The sequence below is a fragment of the Oncorhynchus mykiss genome, chromosome 17, assembly GCF_057628025.1.
Source record: "Oncorhynchus mykiss isolate SJ-2025 chromosome 17, ASM5762802v1, whole genome shotgun sequence".
Classification (NCBI taxonomy): domain Eukaryota; kingdom Metazoa; phylum Chordata; class Actinopteri; order Salmoniformes; family Salmonidae; genus Oncorhynchus; species Oncorhynchus mykiss.
The window spans coordinates 59,562,527-59,580,223 of NC_143038.1; the positions used below are offsets into that span (position 1 = coordinate 59,562,527).

General features: G+C 39.4%; 1 protein-coding gene across 32 annotated transcripts in view; it reads right to left on the minus strand.

Annotated features, from left to right (window-relative positions):
* Positions 1 to 11,737: 11,737 nt before the first annotated feature.
* The window catches only part of foxp1b (forkhead box P1b), a 232,673-nt gene continuing 226,713 nt past the window's right edge, over positions 11,738 to 17,697 (minus strand). For 31 of the 32 annotated variants that reach the window (XM_090206154.1, XM_090206153.1, XM_090206144.1 and 28 more), the window contains one exon: positions 11,738 to 16,413. In XM_090206154.1, coding sequence (XP_090062280.1) covers positions 16,275 to 16,413 — 139 coding nt within the window. In that variant the 3' untranslated portion in view covers positions 11,738 to 16,274. The remainder of the gene's footprint in view (positions 16,414 to 17,697) is intronic. The other variant, XM_090206169.1, reaches the window with a different exon arrangement.

The following is a 17,697-nucleotide window of genomic DNA, read 5'->3' on the forward strand; positions in this document are numbered from 1 at the left end:
GGTCATACAGGCACGTGGAGGCCACACACACTACTGACCCTCATTTTGACTTGTTTTAAGGACATTACATCAAAGTTGGATCAGCCTGTAGTGTGGTTTTCCACTTTAATTTTGAGTGTGACTACAAATCCAGACCTCCATGGGTTGATAAATTTGATTTCCATTGATAATTTTTGTGTGATTTTGTTGTCAGCACATTCAACTATGTAAAGAAAAAAGTATTTAATAAGAATATTTCATTCATTCAGATCTAGGATGTGTTATTTTAGTGTTCCCTTTATGTTTTTGAGCAGTGTATATATTTGGTGCTTCTTTGTTTCCAGACAAGAAATTCAAGGAAAAGGCCTAACAGAGCTTGTCTGTTCATTTTTGTCTTTCAACATAAAACTCCATACACAGTGTTATTTCGGAGTTGAGGTTCAGCAAGCACTAGGGAGAGCCCAGGAGCTATACCCGCAGGCCCTACTTCCCAAAGCCACGTCCTGTCCAAAAGGAGCGGGGTTGCAGTTTTCTCTGAAGGGGAAACAGTTGAATTAAGCTAATTTGGATTAAAAATACTCTGCAAACGTCTTTAGGAAGAATCCTACAGGAATACATAGTTATCATCATACAGAGATGATTACTTATAATTTCATATTTTAAAGTGTGTTTAGAACATGGTGCTATACTCCACAGTATAAGAGTTTTTTTCCCCTCACTAGTTTACATCCCTGATATTGAGTAGCCTCAATCAACACAGTTAGTAAGTTCATTTGCAAGACTGACAGATATGGAGGAGCATGAAAAGGCATTAGAAATCAGCAGTGCAACCTAGCCCCTACAGACGTGTGATCAGAGGGCGTAGGTGTTAACAGGTAAACTCGGGGGAGGGTGTTTAAGCCCTAGTTAGGCATGTAAATCCCACCCTTTACAGGCAAAGCGCTCCAGTATATCCCTGTCAATTTCCTGCAGCTGCGCTTGGGCGGATTTACATGAATACACTCTATCACTTGCGCTTAGCCTCCTATATTATACATTTCCTTACATTTTGGGGAAAAGGTTACAAAATCTTCACAAAGTTTTTCTTTCACTCTTTCAATTTTCTTTAGTATTTTCCAGAGAAACTAAGATTTTATTTGCAAGCCACCCGTACAGCATCTTTTGTAAATTGACTCCTCAGTTCTGTCCACGGGCCAGCCACAACAAGGTTAGCTGCCTGTTCCCTGATAAGCTGGCAGAACCTATCAACCCCCGCAAGAAGATAGTGCTGTGTATTGCTGTCATGCTTTATCATCAGCTGAGGTGAAACTAAACCGGTTCTAAGCGAGAGTAGAGGGGCCATTTCCGTGGATTACAGACGCCGACTTTAATTTCAAAGACCAATGGCGTATCCAGGGAAGGTGTAGGCTTCGCTTGCCACAGATTGGCAGCATGGCACAGATAAGAGCTCACTCTAGTTGTTCGTATTCACCATGGGAGCCTATTGATCTCTGAGCTGGTGGTTCATTTCATAAAATACATGGCAAATGGTGTTAGAGCAGTGGTGTGGATCTCCATACACCAGGCACAGTGAGCCGCTTGCCAACTCTTCTCCCCTTTATGCCGACGTATACAGGAAACGCACCACAGGAAGTCAGGGAATTTGTCAGGAGTCATTAAGGAAGGAGGTGACAGTTCAAATGAACAGCTTTTAGCATTTACAATACTGTACAAAAAGATTGTGCACAGAACAACTGAGCTGCATCTTTAGGATGCAGGAGATACATTTGACTGTGAATTCTTCTAGAATCCCAGTCTGGATTGGAAGAGAGAGGTCCTCTGTGGTATTTTCAAGAACAATAAATTAAAAGTTGTCTTGCATGTCTGGTTAAATCTTGCTATATAATTCCATAGTTGACCAAGACTCTTTATGAGAAACCTTGGGGAATCTTTAATATCCATTAGATTTGGGAGCACAATTCATATCGACATGTCTCTCTGTCTCTGTGCAATTTTTCAAGACCAAATTTGTGAAATGCATAATCACAACGAGGGCCTCTTATTTTAATATCAGTGGGTGTTATTATTAGACCATTTCAAATGATATGTCACAAGGGAGCAAATATCATTTACAAATCACTAATGACTTGCAAACACTCCTCTAGCCTCTGGTGGAACATGACGCCTCGACACAGTATGTGCTCGCCATTCTGCAGGGAGACTCAATGGGATCCAACATTTTGGTGGGAGGAAAAAGAAGGGATAGATCCAACACACGGTGACCACTGTACACTTAAGAAGAGTGATTCAGTCGTGATTCCCTGTCTTAACTCTTAAAATCCAATCACTCAAACAACTCATTACTATGGCTGTCTAATGGTTTTGTGGTGTGTTTGTTCAAAATATGCAAATGAGACACTAAAATATGTATCCTGTGCAGAAATGGATTGGGTTTTGATATCAATTATTTAGCGAGCATTATTATTATTACACTTTGCATCCTCAATCTGGGTGGATCGAACTCCCCTCATTGCCGGACTGTCTATAATGAGTCATCAATAAAACATTCATAATGTCAGAGAAGACACTTTACTAGATCCTTGATCTAATTTACATGGACTTGTTAGTTCAGTATGGCGTGAATACCATTCTACGCAAAACATGGAGGGGTGGCCGGGGTGCCTGATATGGCCTGACAGTTAGTGCATCAAGCTGGTCCTTCATTAATGTTAATCATCACACAATTGCAAATGATCAAATCAGTGCACCTATATGCATATATTCGAAAGCACTTATTTCTTAATGTGAAAAATGTGTTGTTGTTTCTGGATTGATCAGCTGCATGAGTAATGCCGGTTCCTGGTACTTCTCCCCTCAGATTCACTGCAGGTTAGGCTACCTGCTTTTCATGAACCTGACATGCTGAAATGTGGAACTAAAAGTTATAGATGGATACAAACAAATGACAGATGTTGTAGTAATTATGCCACCATTTCCATTTCAGTTAAGTTTTAGCCACTAAAGGAAAAGTTGTAGCGACTCTGTTGGATTGAAAACATTAAAAAGTTTTGTGAATTGTAATAGAGAACTGAGAAAAAGAGAGACAGATACCACAAGGAGGAAGCTGTCTTTATCCACACCCAGACATAATAACTTCATGCAAATTGTAACTAGTTAAGCACAGCAAAATTATATGAAATCATTGTCTCCGGCAGATTGGTATTATAATGATAGCATGTCAAAATAATTACATTTTCTTCCTGATACAATTACATTATTTGTTCTGGTTGTATTATACACCAATAAAAGCAAACATCATATTAGGATTCATGGCACTTTTCGCATTACATTATCAATATGTGGAAATAATTGTCTGCTGAGAGATTAAATTACATTATTGTGTATCTTTTTCATGCCTAATAAATAATGATGGATGTCTTTTATTTTCAGCACCACCTGCAACCATTTTGTCTTCCCCCTGCAAGTTAACAATGAATAAAATAAATACATAAAAAGTATGAGAGTGAACACCACAAGCAATCTAAACCCAGAGGTGGCTTTTCAATGATTCTCAGACTCTTACGTTTGAGCATTTGTTCTTTGTGGGAAAACACCAAACAAAAGCTTATTATTTCTGTCTAACAAATTGAATCAGCTTGCCATCATCACGGCTGTATATTTATTCATTGATTCCTGTCTTGAATAGGAGACAGACTTAGATATGGGTAGTTAGTAATGTGTGTAGACATGACATGGGGAAGATACTGTAGTAGGAGTAGATTCTGTATCCACATTTCTTAATAAGCACATCTTTTTTTAGTATTGTCTATATTTAAAGCACAGGGACACAGTCTCCAAATATATGTGTTTACTTAAAAGCTGTGTCACTAATTAGGATGTCTGTTGAATTCCTTTTGGCTGATAAATGTATTGACAATGCCTCTAGGTGTGCATAGATCCACAGTGTAATCCTGCCTATGACTAATGGCATTGAAGCTGGCCTGACTGACAGGGAGACTTTAGGCAAGCATTCTACAGATTGTTTCCCATCCTGGCAAATGCCTTAGATTGTGTCCACACACAGAGGCATTTTTCTCATTTACAATTCTGTTTCAGTATAGTTTTTTTCTACCCTCAATTTTAATCAGTCAATTTGCACTTTGTGAAGATAAGACAATTGATTAGCTACCAGTCTTCAGGAGGCTTCATGTTTAATTGGGTTCTATTTTTTGCAGTCCATGTATCTTAATAGTCTATACGACTCCCTCAAACTCCTATTGCATTTGATGCATTGGTTGGCATGCTGTTATTGAAGATAAAACAAGGTGAGGACACTATAGTCCTAGTTAATTGGCATCAGAAAGAAAAATGCTGTTATAACTTCATAACTTCTTAAGTCATGCCTTGTGCACAGCTAGACGTACACCATTGTAAAATTTACATTTTAATGAAATATTTGAATAAGTACTTGAAATTCACTCTACCAAGTCTCCCAGTTCTAAAACCAACATTTCATGTTTGTGTTTTGAATGGCAGCATCAGGGAAATTAGCATGCCAGTCATACAGATTAGGAAGGCATCAGTGTGAAGTCACAGACTGCCTCAATCAAGGTTAACTGCAAGTAAACACTGGCCATGACATGTTTAAACGATAGCTTTTTGGAGAGAGAAACTTTTACATTTAAAGGGAAATGAGAGGGGGAGACTGAGAGAGATTGAGTGTTCACACAAACATCAAACCTTGTTTCCATTTGGATTAATATGCTTTGCCAGAGGTGTGGTGGGATAAATGAGTACACTTCTTTAAATCATGGATCAAATAACAATTTAATTATGTAGGGTCAGGGTTAGTTAATAAACAAATAATGATGTAGTTATATAGGGTCAGGGTTAGTTAATAATCTAGTAAAAATGTAGTTGTGTAGGGTCAGGGTTAGTTAATAATCTAGTCATAATGTAGTTGTGCAGGGTCAGGGTTAGTTAATAATCTAGTAATAATGTAGTTGTGTAGGGTCAGGGTTAGTTAATAATCTAGTAATAATGTAGTTGTGTGGGGTCAGGATTAGTTAATAATCTAGTAATAATGTAGTTGTGTAGGGTCAGGGTTAGTTAATAATCTAGTAAAAATGTAGTTGTGTAGGGTCAGGGTTAGTTAATAATCTAGTAATAATGTAGTTGTGTAGGGTCAGGGTTAGTTAATAATTGAGTAATAATGTAGTTGTGTAGGGTCAGGGTATGTTAATAATTGAGTAATAATGTAGTTGTGTAGGGTCAGGGTTAGTTAATAATCTGGTAATAATGTAGTTGTGTAGGGTCAGGGTTAGTTAATAATCTAATAATAATGTAGTTGTGTAGGGTCAGGGTTAGTTAATAATCTAATAATAATGTAGTTGTGTAGGGTCAGGGTTAGTTAATAATCTTATAATAATGTAGTTGTGTAGGGTCAGGGTTAGTTAATAATCTGGTAATAATGTAGTTGTGTAGGGTCAGGGTTAGTTAATAATCTAATAATAATGTAGTTGTGTAGGGTCAGGGTTAGTTAATAATCTTATAATAATGTAGTTGTGTAGGGTCAGGGTTAGTTAATAATCTGGTAATAATGTAGTTGTGTAGGGTCAGGGTTAGTTAATAATCTAATAATAATGTAGTTGTGTAGGGTCAGGGTTAGTTAATAATCTTATAATAATGTAGTTGTGTAGGGTCAGGGTTAGTTAATAATTGAGTAAAAATGTAGTTGTGTGGGATCAGGGTTAGTTAATAATTGAGTAATAATGTAGTTGTGTAGGGTCAGGGTTAGTTAATAATCTTATAATAATGTAGTTATGTAGGGTCAGGGTTAGTTAATGATCTAGTAATAATGTAGTTGTTTAGGGTCAGGGTTAGTTAATAATCTAGTAATAATGTAGTTGTGTAGGGTCAGGGTTAGTTAATAATTGAGTAATAATGTAGTTATGTGGGGTCAGGGTTAGTTAATAATCTAGTAATAATGTAGTTGTGCGGGGTCGGGGTAAGTTAATAATTGAGTAATAATGTAGTTGTGTAGGGTCAGGGTTAGTTAATAATCTGGTAATAATGTAGTTGTGTAGGGTCAGGGTTAGTTAATAATCTTATAATAATGTAGTTGTGTAGGGTCAGGGTTAGTTAATAATTGAGTAAAAATGTAGTTGTGTAGGGGTAGGATTAGTTAATAATCTAGTAATAATGTAGTTGTGTGGGGTCAGGGTTAGTAATAATCTAGTAATAATGTAGTTGTGTAGGGTCAGGGTTAGTTAATAATCTAGTAAAAATGTAGTTGTGTGGGGTCAGGGTTAGTTAATAATCTAGTAATAATGTAGTTGTGTGGGGTCAGGATTAGTTAATAATCTAGTAATAATGTAGTTGTGTGGGGTCAGGGTTGGTAATAATCTAGTAAAAATGTAGTTGTGTGGGGTCAGGGTTAGTTAATAATCTAGTAAAAATGTAGTTGTGTGGGGTCAGGGTTAGTTAATAATCTAGTAAAAATGTAGTTGTGTAGGGTCAGGATTAGTTAATAATCTAGTAATAATGTAGTTGTGTGGGGTCAGGGTTAGTAATAATGTAGTAATAATGTAGGGGTTGTTGGTTAGTTTGGCCACGGGTTGGGTTCTAAATGTCCATGTGTCAGCCAACTGTTGTAGTTTTTAATGGCATAATAACTGTATGTGTCTCCATGCAATTGTCTGTGTTTGTCAGTGCTCCTCCGTGACCAGGTTGTCATCAACACATTTCCCCTGAATTTTGAAATACAAATTCAAAAAAACAACTTGGTCTCATCCATTAATTAATTGTGACATAAAGCGAGAGAGTGAATTGTAAATATTCATGTTTTGCATTTCTTTAATTATTCAAACTCAAGAACACTTCATAATATTTAATATTGGAACATGATAACAATGCATCTTAATAGTTTGGCTGCTTGTTTGGGTGCATTTATTTTCTTATTTGGTCATGGGGTTTAGACAAAGAGAAGAACACAGATACCTGCAGTCAATACCACAGTCACATGTAATGATGCAATTGTCAGATACCCACCTACTTCTTAAAGGCCATTGACTTGCTTGTACAGACAACGGGACAGTATGTATGTACTATTATACAGAAGCACCAGACGTCTATCCTATCTACAATCTCCCCTTGAAGTTGTTGGGTACATCTATGAAAATTGGGCCTGACATTGACAATACATTTCTTATTTGCAGTTTCCTTGTTTAGAGGTGATGGGAAGCCATTGGAACACAATAAGGTGATGGGTGAGGTGAGTTTGCTTTATCTGACTGATTCATGCTAAGGATAGGAGACCAGAAACCATCTGGGATAACTTACTGACATACACGAACATCTCATTCTAAAATCATGGGCATGAATATCGAGTTGTTCTCCCCTTTGCTTCTATAACAGCCTCCCCTCTTTTGGGAAGGCTTTTCACTAGATGTTGGAACATTTCTGCAGGGGACTTGATTCCTATCAGCTACAAGAGCATTAGTGATGTCGGGCACTGATGTTAGACGATTAGGCCTGGCTTGCAGTTGACGTTCCAATTCATCCCAAAGGTATTCGATGGGGTTGAGGTCATGGCTCTGTGCATGCCAGTCAAGTTCTTCCACACCGATCTCGACAAACAATGCACGAGGGCATTGTCATGCTGAAACAGGAAAGGGCCTTCCCGAAACTGTTGCCACAAATTTGGAAGCACAGAATTGTGTAGAATGTCATTGTATGCTGTAGTATTAAGATTTCCCTTCACTGGAACAAAGGGGCCTAGCCCAAAGCATGAAAAACAGTCCCAGACCATTGTTCCTCCTCCACCACCAAGCTTTACAGTTGGCACTATGCATTCAGGCAGGTAGCTTTCTCCTGGCATCCAACAAACCCAGATTTGTCCGTCGGACTTACAGATGGTGAAGCATGGTGCATCACTCCAGAGAGTCCAATGGCGACGAGCTTTACACCACTCCAGCCAACGCTTGGCATAGCGCATGGTGATCTTAGGATTGTGTGCGGCTGCTCGGCCATGGAAACCCATTTCATGAAGATCCCGACGAGCAGTTATTGTGCTGACGTTGCTTCCAGAGGCAGTTTGGAACTCGACAGTGAGTGTTGCTACTGAGGACAGACAATTTCGACGTGCTACATGCTTCAGTACTCGGTGGTCCCATTCTGTGAGCTTGTGTGGCCTACCACTTCGCGTCTGACCTGTTGTTCTGTTGTTGCTCCTAGACGTTTCCACTTCACAATAACAGCACTTACAGTTGACCCGAGAAGCAGGGCAGAAATTTGACGAACTGATTTTTTTGAAAGCTGGCATCCTATGACGGTGCCACGTTGAATGTCACTGAACGGTTCAGTACGCGCCATTCTACTGCCAGTGTTTGTCTATGGAGATTGCATGGCTGTGTGCTCAGTTCGATACACCTACGGGTGTGGCTGAAATAGCTGAATCCACTAATTTGAAGTGGTATCCACATACTTTTGGCCATGTAATGTATTTGGCAAAGGATTGTATACGGTACTTCTTGATACACCTGTATTAAAGCATGCCCCAACCATTCACTATCACACAAGCCTACACGCCAGCTGTCATGTTGTCAGTATTACAAGGCACAACAGTTTCCTCTCCTCTGTAATGGTGTATAGAATACAAGGAACTTTGTTATTTACCTAACAGGACTAGTTAGTGTTGGCTACACACAGAGGAGTGCTATACCTGATGTGATAAGTACATTTATTCTTTAATCAGCCCTTCCTAACTTTCCTTTTAATTGCTTCGACTCTCTTTGAAACCTAGATGTGGCTCCTAATGATGAAGAAATCCACGCCAGGCGGGTATTAATATGTGTACTGTTGGAGCTGGGGCTGGGAGCTGGGAGCCATGCAAGCCCAGCCTTGTTTAGACTGGGGGAGGGGGCATCCAGGCATGCCTTTTGAACAGCAGGTGGTAATTGAAACAAAACAAGGGCTGATTAGCGAAGCGTCTGGCAACTCATGATCCAAACAGCACCGCTACAGAAAAGACCAAACACAAGAGCCCTGGAATAAAGTGGTCATCATCTAATTAACAGAACATGTTTTAATTACAGAGTAAACCAAGCAGCGCAGTGTGTCAATTTAACTGACGTGGTAAGTGCCAGTTTACAATATCAGAAACAGACAAATAATTGGAATCTAATTACAGGCAGGTCTATTGCACATCAACGCCTCTAGCCCTTCTTGATAAACACGTTTTTACATCAAACCATGAATAGCAAATACTGCAGGGATGCTAAATCCCACATTGCAATATTAAGAATTTGCCAGCTTTGCCGACTAATATATAATAAAATATGCCATATTAGCAGACACTTTTATCCAAAGAGACTTGCAATCATGCGTGTATAAATTATACTTATGAATGGCCCCAACGGGAATCTAACCCACAACCCTTGTTGCAAGTGCCAGGCTCTACCAACTGAACCACACATAAACCTCATGTGTGGGTAGCTGTTGCTCTGCAATGCTTTAATTACAATGAAATGGAAAGCAGGAATCAAGTTGTGTAATCCAATAGAAATAAGCAGGAAGACTGGCTAATCTGCCCATTGGATTTCTCTGAGGTGGGTTTGGTCCTAGTCATATAATATCTCTATGCAACTCTAGTATACTACAGTGACTGAAATGTGAGTACACACCAATGATGACTGGATAGTTGTAAGTAGGGTTTCTTCCAATATGAGTTGTTTTTAACCATATCATATTCATACAATGATCGTTCATATTGTGTTACGATATAAATAATTGCTTCACTTTTTTGATAGATGTTTGATGATTGATGAATGGAGACATCTGTATCACATGCAGCATCACAACACAGCAAAGCCCATAACTCCATTCATTCTTTTGAAAAAGTGAAATGAATGATTAGTGGTTTGATTTAATATTGTGTTTTCTTACCACAGCAGATGCATGTTGATGGATGAGCACCACAACTTTGTTAGGCTAAAATGATTTTTCCTCACTCAGGGTTGTATATTTCAGCAGCATGCCACGCAACCTTGGATGTAATCAAAGTAAGACCAGCATGTTATTTGATGCACACTAAATTATTGCTTTCTATTCATGCTAACTATACATATATTAACACACAATTGACACATTGAGTTTATAATGACAGTTGGTGTAACGACCGTTGGTGGAAGAAGGTGAGGACCAAGATGCAGCGTGGTAAGTGCTCATCATTATTTTAATAAACTGAACACCAAATACAACAAGGAACAAAATAAAGAACCGAAACAGCTCCGTCAGGTGCAAAACACACTAAACAGAAAATAACTACCCACAACCCATAGTGGGAAAACAGGCTGCCTAAGTATGGTTCTCAATCAGAGACAACGATTGACAGCTGCCTCTGATTGGGAACCATACCAGGCCAAAACTAGAAAACAAAACATAGAACAAAACCATAGAAAAAAGAACATAGAACGCCCACCCTAGTCACACCCTGGCCTAACCAAAATAGAATAAAAAGCCTCTCTATGGCCAGGGCGTGGCAGTTGGGTTGTTTTGTGTTGTTTACATGCTGGTATGACATTAAAATAGCAGATATGTTGTGTAAATGAAGTGTTTGAGAGCATGCATGGATGAATTGTACAGTTACCCTGCATAGACTACCACTCCTTTTTAGATCAGGTAACTTCCAGTCATAGAAAAATCACAAAAACCTCGTAATCATCCAAACTACAAGTCTCTTGAAAGCACACCACTGGAGATACAACAAGGAAATTCAGGACCTCAAACTAGATAAAATATTGCCTGCAAAAAGATTATTCGTGATTTTCTATATTTTTCCATTAAATCTAGTCTTTCAATGGCTTTAATTAATATTATTAACTGGGTGGTTCGAGCCCTGAATACTGATTGGCTGACAGCTGTGGTATATCAGACCGTATACCATGGGCTCTAATTACGTTGGTAACCAGTTTATAATAGCAATAAGGCACCTCCGGGGTTTGTGATATATAGCCAATATACCACTGCTGAGGGCTGTGTCCAAGCACTCCGCTTTGCGTAATGCGTAGGAAAAGCCCTTAGCCATGGTATGTTGGCCATATACCACACCTCCTTGGGCCTTATTGCTTAAATATACTTATGTATAGGAGCAATAAGCTAAGCGAGAAACAATTTATGTCACCTAAAGCTTTTTAATGACTCAATGGAACTATTTGTAATCGCTTGTTTCACAAGATTAAAAGTGCTTAGACTTGATCTCTGTCTCCTGTTTTGTAGCCAACATGACCTGTGCTTCCATTATTAAAAAAGCAAGTCTTGGTCATCAGCATTCATTCCCATCAAGAAATCCATATCGCTAATATTTCTGGAATTTTAATGCAGTTACAATTTATAGCTCATCAAATGCTGTTACCTAAATTGCTCTTTTTAATCACAAGATAATTTAATGTTGAGGCTGAAATGATGATGGTCACCATCACAGACTCATAAGTCCTGCAGAAGATGACAAACAGGCCTGTATCTGTGCACTTAAAAAATTGAAAAATTACAATATCAGTGTATAGGTGGAATCGCTGTGGGGAGATTTTTGGAGTATAAAGTACCCACTTGCTATGGTAAGATAACATGACTCTGTAAATAAATGAATTATCAAGTTGCCTTTTATCCTTTCTGCATCCTGCGTTGGTACACACGGACAAAGCAACTATCATTTCAGTGCTTTTTGTATACAGATCCCTGCCATTTAAACCAAGTAAGAAAGGACTTCAGATAACAAACATGAACAACCAGCATTTTATTGCATTTTTAGAAAGCTTACGTCAGTTACTGAGACTGACTGTACAACAAAATAGTCTGCATCAGACAGACCAGGAATGATGAGGAGATTACAGACTGATGGTGGAGGTGATGAGCAGGATCTTTAGTTAATAAACAGAAAACTACAGAGTACAGCTTCAACAGAAAACTAACTTAGCTGCTGCATTAAAGCACTGTGACAGCTGCTCTACTGTACCCTCCTTCCTCTCTCCATCCCTCCTCCCTCCATCCCTCCTCCAGAAGCATGGGTTAAGAGGGTGATGGTACAACACAGTGGTGAATGACAGTGGGGTGGTCATGATTGATGGAACCGTGGTAAATTAGCATGGCTGCAAGTGTCTTGAGGGGAAATCTAATGCCACCTACACAGAGCACAGCAAAGTCATAAGGTTACTGATATTTCTTGTTTTACAATCAACATATATCAAGGATGAGTACAGAGTCCGATTCACATCCGACTTTTAGCCTTTAACCTTTGTGCTCCACTTAAGCACCTGCTGTGCTTGATTTTTACTGATCAAAAGAGAAACATTTCCAAACAATTGAGATATAGATATTGAGAGGCCAACTAAAAAGCGATATGTATTTCACCTAATGAGAATGTACTGAACATGATGATGACACATCTTTGATAATATATGTAGGAATGAATGGATTCTTCTGGGGAAAAAACAAAGCATTTAACAAATATTCTTTACATCTTGGCACTGCATATTTTTCTTCTTTTCCCTATTTGTTTCATATAAAATATCATTAGATTGATACACCCTTATATTATTACTGACCACTTAACCATTATTTTTCATCTCTGTGACCCTGGAATTAGTCATGCAAGATATCTCCGTCTTGTAGAGGAAATATACCTGTCTGCCATTTCTCCGAGCACTAATGTTTCTAGCCACAGAAGGCAGTGGTTAGACCGTCAAAAGGAAGTATCAAAAACAGCTTAACACACGGAAGAAAACAATCTGTACAAAATCCTTAGGTCAATGATAACAGAGAAAAGTCTGTTTTCTATTTTACAGTTTCAAATCCACAATCTGGGATAATCCCCCACCCTGCCCCGCCCATCTCACACAGATGTCTGCATGTATGACTTTTTAAGCAAGGATTACTAAGTAAAATACATCTGCAGCACAGTTTGCTATTCCAATACATACAGCAGTTTTCATAGCTATTTTATAGTTCATACAAAGCCGTTGTGATAAAGCCAAAAGAATAACACAAATGCATTTTTGATCTTTGAAAGACACAAGGAAAGAAAATGACAAGAAAAAGACAAGGCTATACTGACATGTACGTACACCCTACTGTTGGAAAGCCCATGACCAAACAAATGACAATAGATTGTGGAAAATGGGATCAAATAAAGCTGGGTGATTTCTTAATGAAAAAAGGCCTAAGGTTTGGATTGTGAGACCCTCAAGATAAACAAGGTCTAATTTTATATTCATATTCTTTTTTGGGGTGTTTTTTACAAAAAATCTCTCTCTCCAGTTTTAGACTACACATGCAAGACATAGAACAAAGTACAACTGGGTGAAACATTTTTTTCACTTTTCATTGAATTATTCCCTATAGGTTGGAACTGAGGTATGCATACAGTTTTCGCAGGCTGTTATCTTTAGTAATGTCAAGCTACACATACTGAGAATGTTCAAATCTCCCCCTTTACAATACCAAGCAAACCAGCAAGAGACTAGATTTGGATGAGCTCAAGTTGTTCTCACGATCCCAGTCCATCTGTTGCTGACCCATCCCACAGCTGCATGATAATGGTTATTAAATACATTTTCTGAAAACCACAGACTGCCCTTTTTATGTGTAATATAAATGCATGGTGGAATGTTCAAATAACTGCCATAAAGTACCCTGTACCCAGCTTATTAGTTGACAGGAGTGTTTTTTAATATAAAAAGTAATATGTTGACAGAAACTAAACACAATCATAAAGCCTTACCAATGTTAACAAAGAACAGTAGAATCCCGTCAAGATAGCAGGACTCACTCAAAAGTGGCATACAATCATTGGAAAGGATACAAATTCATAAAGAATAAAAAATAAAACAAAATATTTAATCATTGGGTGGTCCAGTTGAAGTATAGAATCCTTTTCACATTGTTCTCTACAAAGCTCTCCTGTCTACTGCTAAATCATTGCCATCCTCATTATTACCATAATCTCCTTTCATCCCCCTAGGTTGCACAGCAATCTGCTGCTGATAGACAGAGTGATGCCTTTTCCTCTCGTTGGCCCAAAGAATATGTTCCCCTAATTTGGTCATAATGTTTGTCTGACTCTCTGTATCTCTCTTTCAGTTGTGGTCACTGCAAAGTCCTGCAGCTACTGCACTCAACAAGAGACTCCTTTGGCTTTAAAGCTAATGACAGTCAGACAGCTTGAGAAGCGTCCTCTCTAATCAATGTGCAATTGGATTGACACAGTTGAGACTATACTCCATCTTTAGATCCTTTCACAGCCAATGGGAGAGAATGGAGGATATTTGGCCTTATCTGCTATTGCATGAAACAGAGAACATTGTTTTTACTTTGTAGTTTATCTTTGGTAGTCACAGAACAAGATTTTAGAAACATCAACAACTAAAAACAAAAGTTACAAATAAAAAAAAGAAATAATAATAAATAAAAAATGCAAAGTGGTTGGTTGCAGTCTTTAAAAAGTAATGTTTGTGAGTCTTTGTATGAGCCTGTTTCATATCATAAACCAACACTACAGTAGGATCAAGCCCATTTGTATTCAGCCTCACAGCCCCAGCATCAATCCCATCCACCCTATTGCAGGGTCTACATCACTACTCTGACTTAGTCATTGGGGTCTGCTGATGTTGACCCCAAACAGTACCCAGATCATCAGTTACCTTGTGGTGTGTGGGTTTCTGGGGGCATAACATGTCTGCCAATACTGGAATGAAGCAATGATCAGGTCTTATTGCCAGTTTTTGGGATTATCCCTAAATTAAGAACATGAATATTTCATCTGATGTGTGTAATTATTAATAATCACAAACAAATTTGAGAGCCAACTGGTCATGCATATGGTAAAAAAAAATAACTTTGATATCTTCAAGCAAGGCCAAACAATCCTTCCATGACTGAAATTACAGTGTGGAAAACTATACATGCTTGAACTACAATGAGAGTTGTGTTCAGGAATCACAATTAGTTGGTCTAAAATATTATCTTTGTAATACACACCTGACATTTGATTTTCTTTCTTAAACTGGGAGCTTGCGAATGATCAGAAATTTGGTTGCAGCTAACGCACTGCCCTGAAGGGCTGTTTTAAAATATAATTGAATGAGGATAAATCATAACCTGCATGATTTCTCTGTCATTCATTCCCATCTTAAATTAAACTTCATTGATGCGTGGAGAGAGCCTTCATTACGAGTAGTGCATTGTGGATGGACTTGATGAGCTTGGGGGGATGCGATGAGGATGGACTTGATGAGCTTGGGGGGATGCAATGAGGATGGACTTGATGAGCTTGGGGGGATGCGATGAGGATGGACTACATGTTAGAGGGGTGGCATTCTGAAGCATGTGGAACAAATGACAGAAAAATACTACATGGTATTTGACATTCTGCTTCATGTAAAAAAAAAAGAGAGGAAACAACAAGAAAGGAAATCCTAAACATCCATCATTAAGTGCTGACCATACAGAATCTCCACAGCATGGGCATGAGGTCTGATCAGTTACAGAAATCAAATGCAACAACAATAAACAATGGAAAATACATATTTTAAACCCCTCACCCTCAAAACACACCAAAAAACATCCCTCCCACCCTAGATGGAAGCAAACCAATGAAATTTTGAAGGCAGTGACCATGAACAAAATCTACCCACACACACACACACACACACACACACACACACACACACACACACACACACACACACACACACACACACACACACACACACACACACACACACACACACACACACAGAGCGTAAATTAAACGTCATTCAATATCTCTTGAGTTTATGGGCATGTGTTTGTGTGTGTGTGTGTGAGAGAGAGAACCCCTCTGCAGTCCATGCTCAGTGTGGTTGAGTGGGCTGTATGCAATCCATACTGGCTGCACAGTGCAGGTCCAAGTTCATACTGGCTGCACAGTGCAAGTCCAAGTCCATCCTGGATTTGAAGCCAGAATGCTGACCAAGAAGTCATCCCCAGTACCAAACATGTCCATCCAACGCATGTAGAGTAGAAATTACTTTTTTCTTATTTTCGTTCACTTAAACCAAAAAGTAGATATAAATCAAAAATACTCCCAAGTGGGACGTATTCTCTTTCTTGTGTTTTTCACTATGTATTTAATGGCACTAAAAGTCAATTGGAAACATTTGATAGCTGTCATCAGAGGACTGAGACTGCAGTCTTGTATCTGTATTATCTGTGACGTTGTGGCGTCTCACAGATGACTAAGGTTAGTTCTGCCTCTGGGAGGGGCCCCTGGGGGCCCGACCTTACAGCATGTCATCGTGGCCCTGGTCGTCATCGTAATCTCTGTGGTGATCGAAATCTGGACTGTGGTTGGCCGTCGTCACCAGGGAGAGGGGGCCTTCGTGGTCCTCCGGGTCCAGCGGTTCCTCTTTAATGTGATGCCTGCATGGAAACAGAACACAAACAGACAGTGGATGTTCCAGTTTATCTTTAGTTGGTTAATCCCTTGTTGAACCTTTCATTCCCTCCTCAAAAGAGAATCACAGACATGTATTGATTCAGATTTAAAAGAGAAAGGAGGAACAAAAACAAACGAGTGGCTCGAATGAATCTCTGAGATGGGCCTCTCTTGGCTGGTGTTGATAACTTCACCTTCTTTTAAGGTATTCCAATCCCGGGAAACCTGCAGGCTTTATTTTCATAGCAGCCGACAACAGGGTATTCACTTAGAACTGATAAATGAGGAAGATTAACAACGTGTGACGGGGAGAGAGGAGAATGGACTCTGCGGAGGGAGAGAGTGGGCTGTTGTCAGCTTCCTGGTGGCGGTAGATCAGTGACAGCGAGCGCTGTGTGTTCCTCTTCCTACTCGTTAACATGCACAACCTGCGAGGCGGGTCTCCAGAGGACGACCCCGAGCCGGCTTCTATCATTAATCAACTTCAAGCAAACACAGCGACCAGACACCGCTATACATGCTTTAAACTCCAAAATTAATGCATATTTTCACCAAGTGTCAATAATGGAAGAAAAGCGCTGGCAGGAAGGCGCGAGAGCAGAGCAGAAAGGCGAGCTCAACACAACACTGTGATAAGAAAGAGAGCCCTTAAGAGAATAATAACGCTGTCAGTTGTAAACAAGGCAAAACATGAACCCAGCCCACTGCCTGGGCAAAGGGGGCTCTACGAGATCTGCCAAATTTCTCATTACAGAAACACCGCAGGAATAAAGCGCACGGGAAGGAGGCCCGACTAGTGCAGAGAGGAGGGAAAAAATGAAAACATTATGAGAAGCTGCAGGATATTTCCCATTCTAACCTGTAGTGCCAACCCCGTGCTGTACGGCGTCAGTAGGAGACGCTGAGCCCATTTTGAACAGCGACCAGGGACAAGCATGTTCTCTGTCCCCCCAGACTCATCTAATTTATTTACGCACAAATGTCTTACGTGATATGCAAATATTTTGATGGAGACATTTCTATGCTAATGAGCTGACACATTTAGTGTAGGTCTGATTATAAAACAGGGGAAAAAGTAAAGTTAGCTTTTCTATTGGTTTCAGATCAAAGTAACTTCACAAGTCACATCGCCTCAGGTCTCAATCCCTGGCTGCAGGGCAAACATGAAATTGTTATTATTATGCTATTGAACTGCATGCTGACTCCACACTCTGCTAATTAGCTGGCTGGGTCTGGATACCTGATTATAGTCAGCCTGTAAAAGAGAA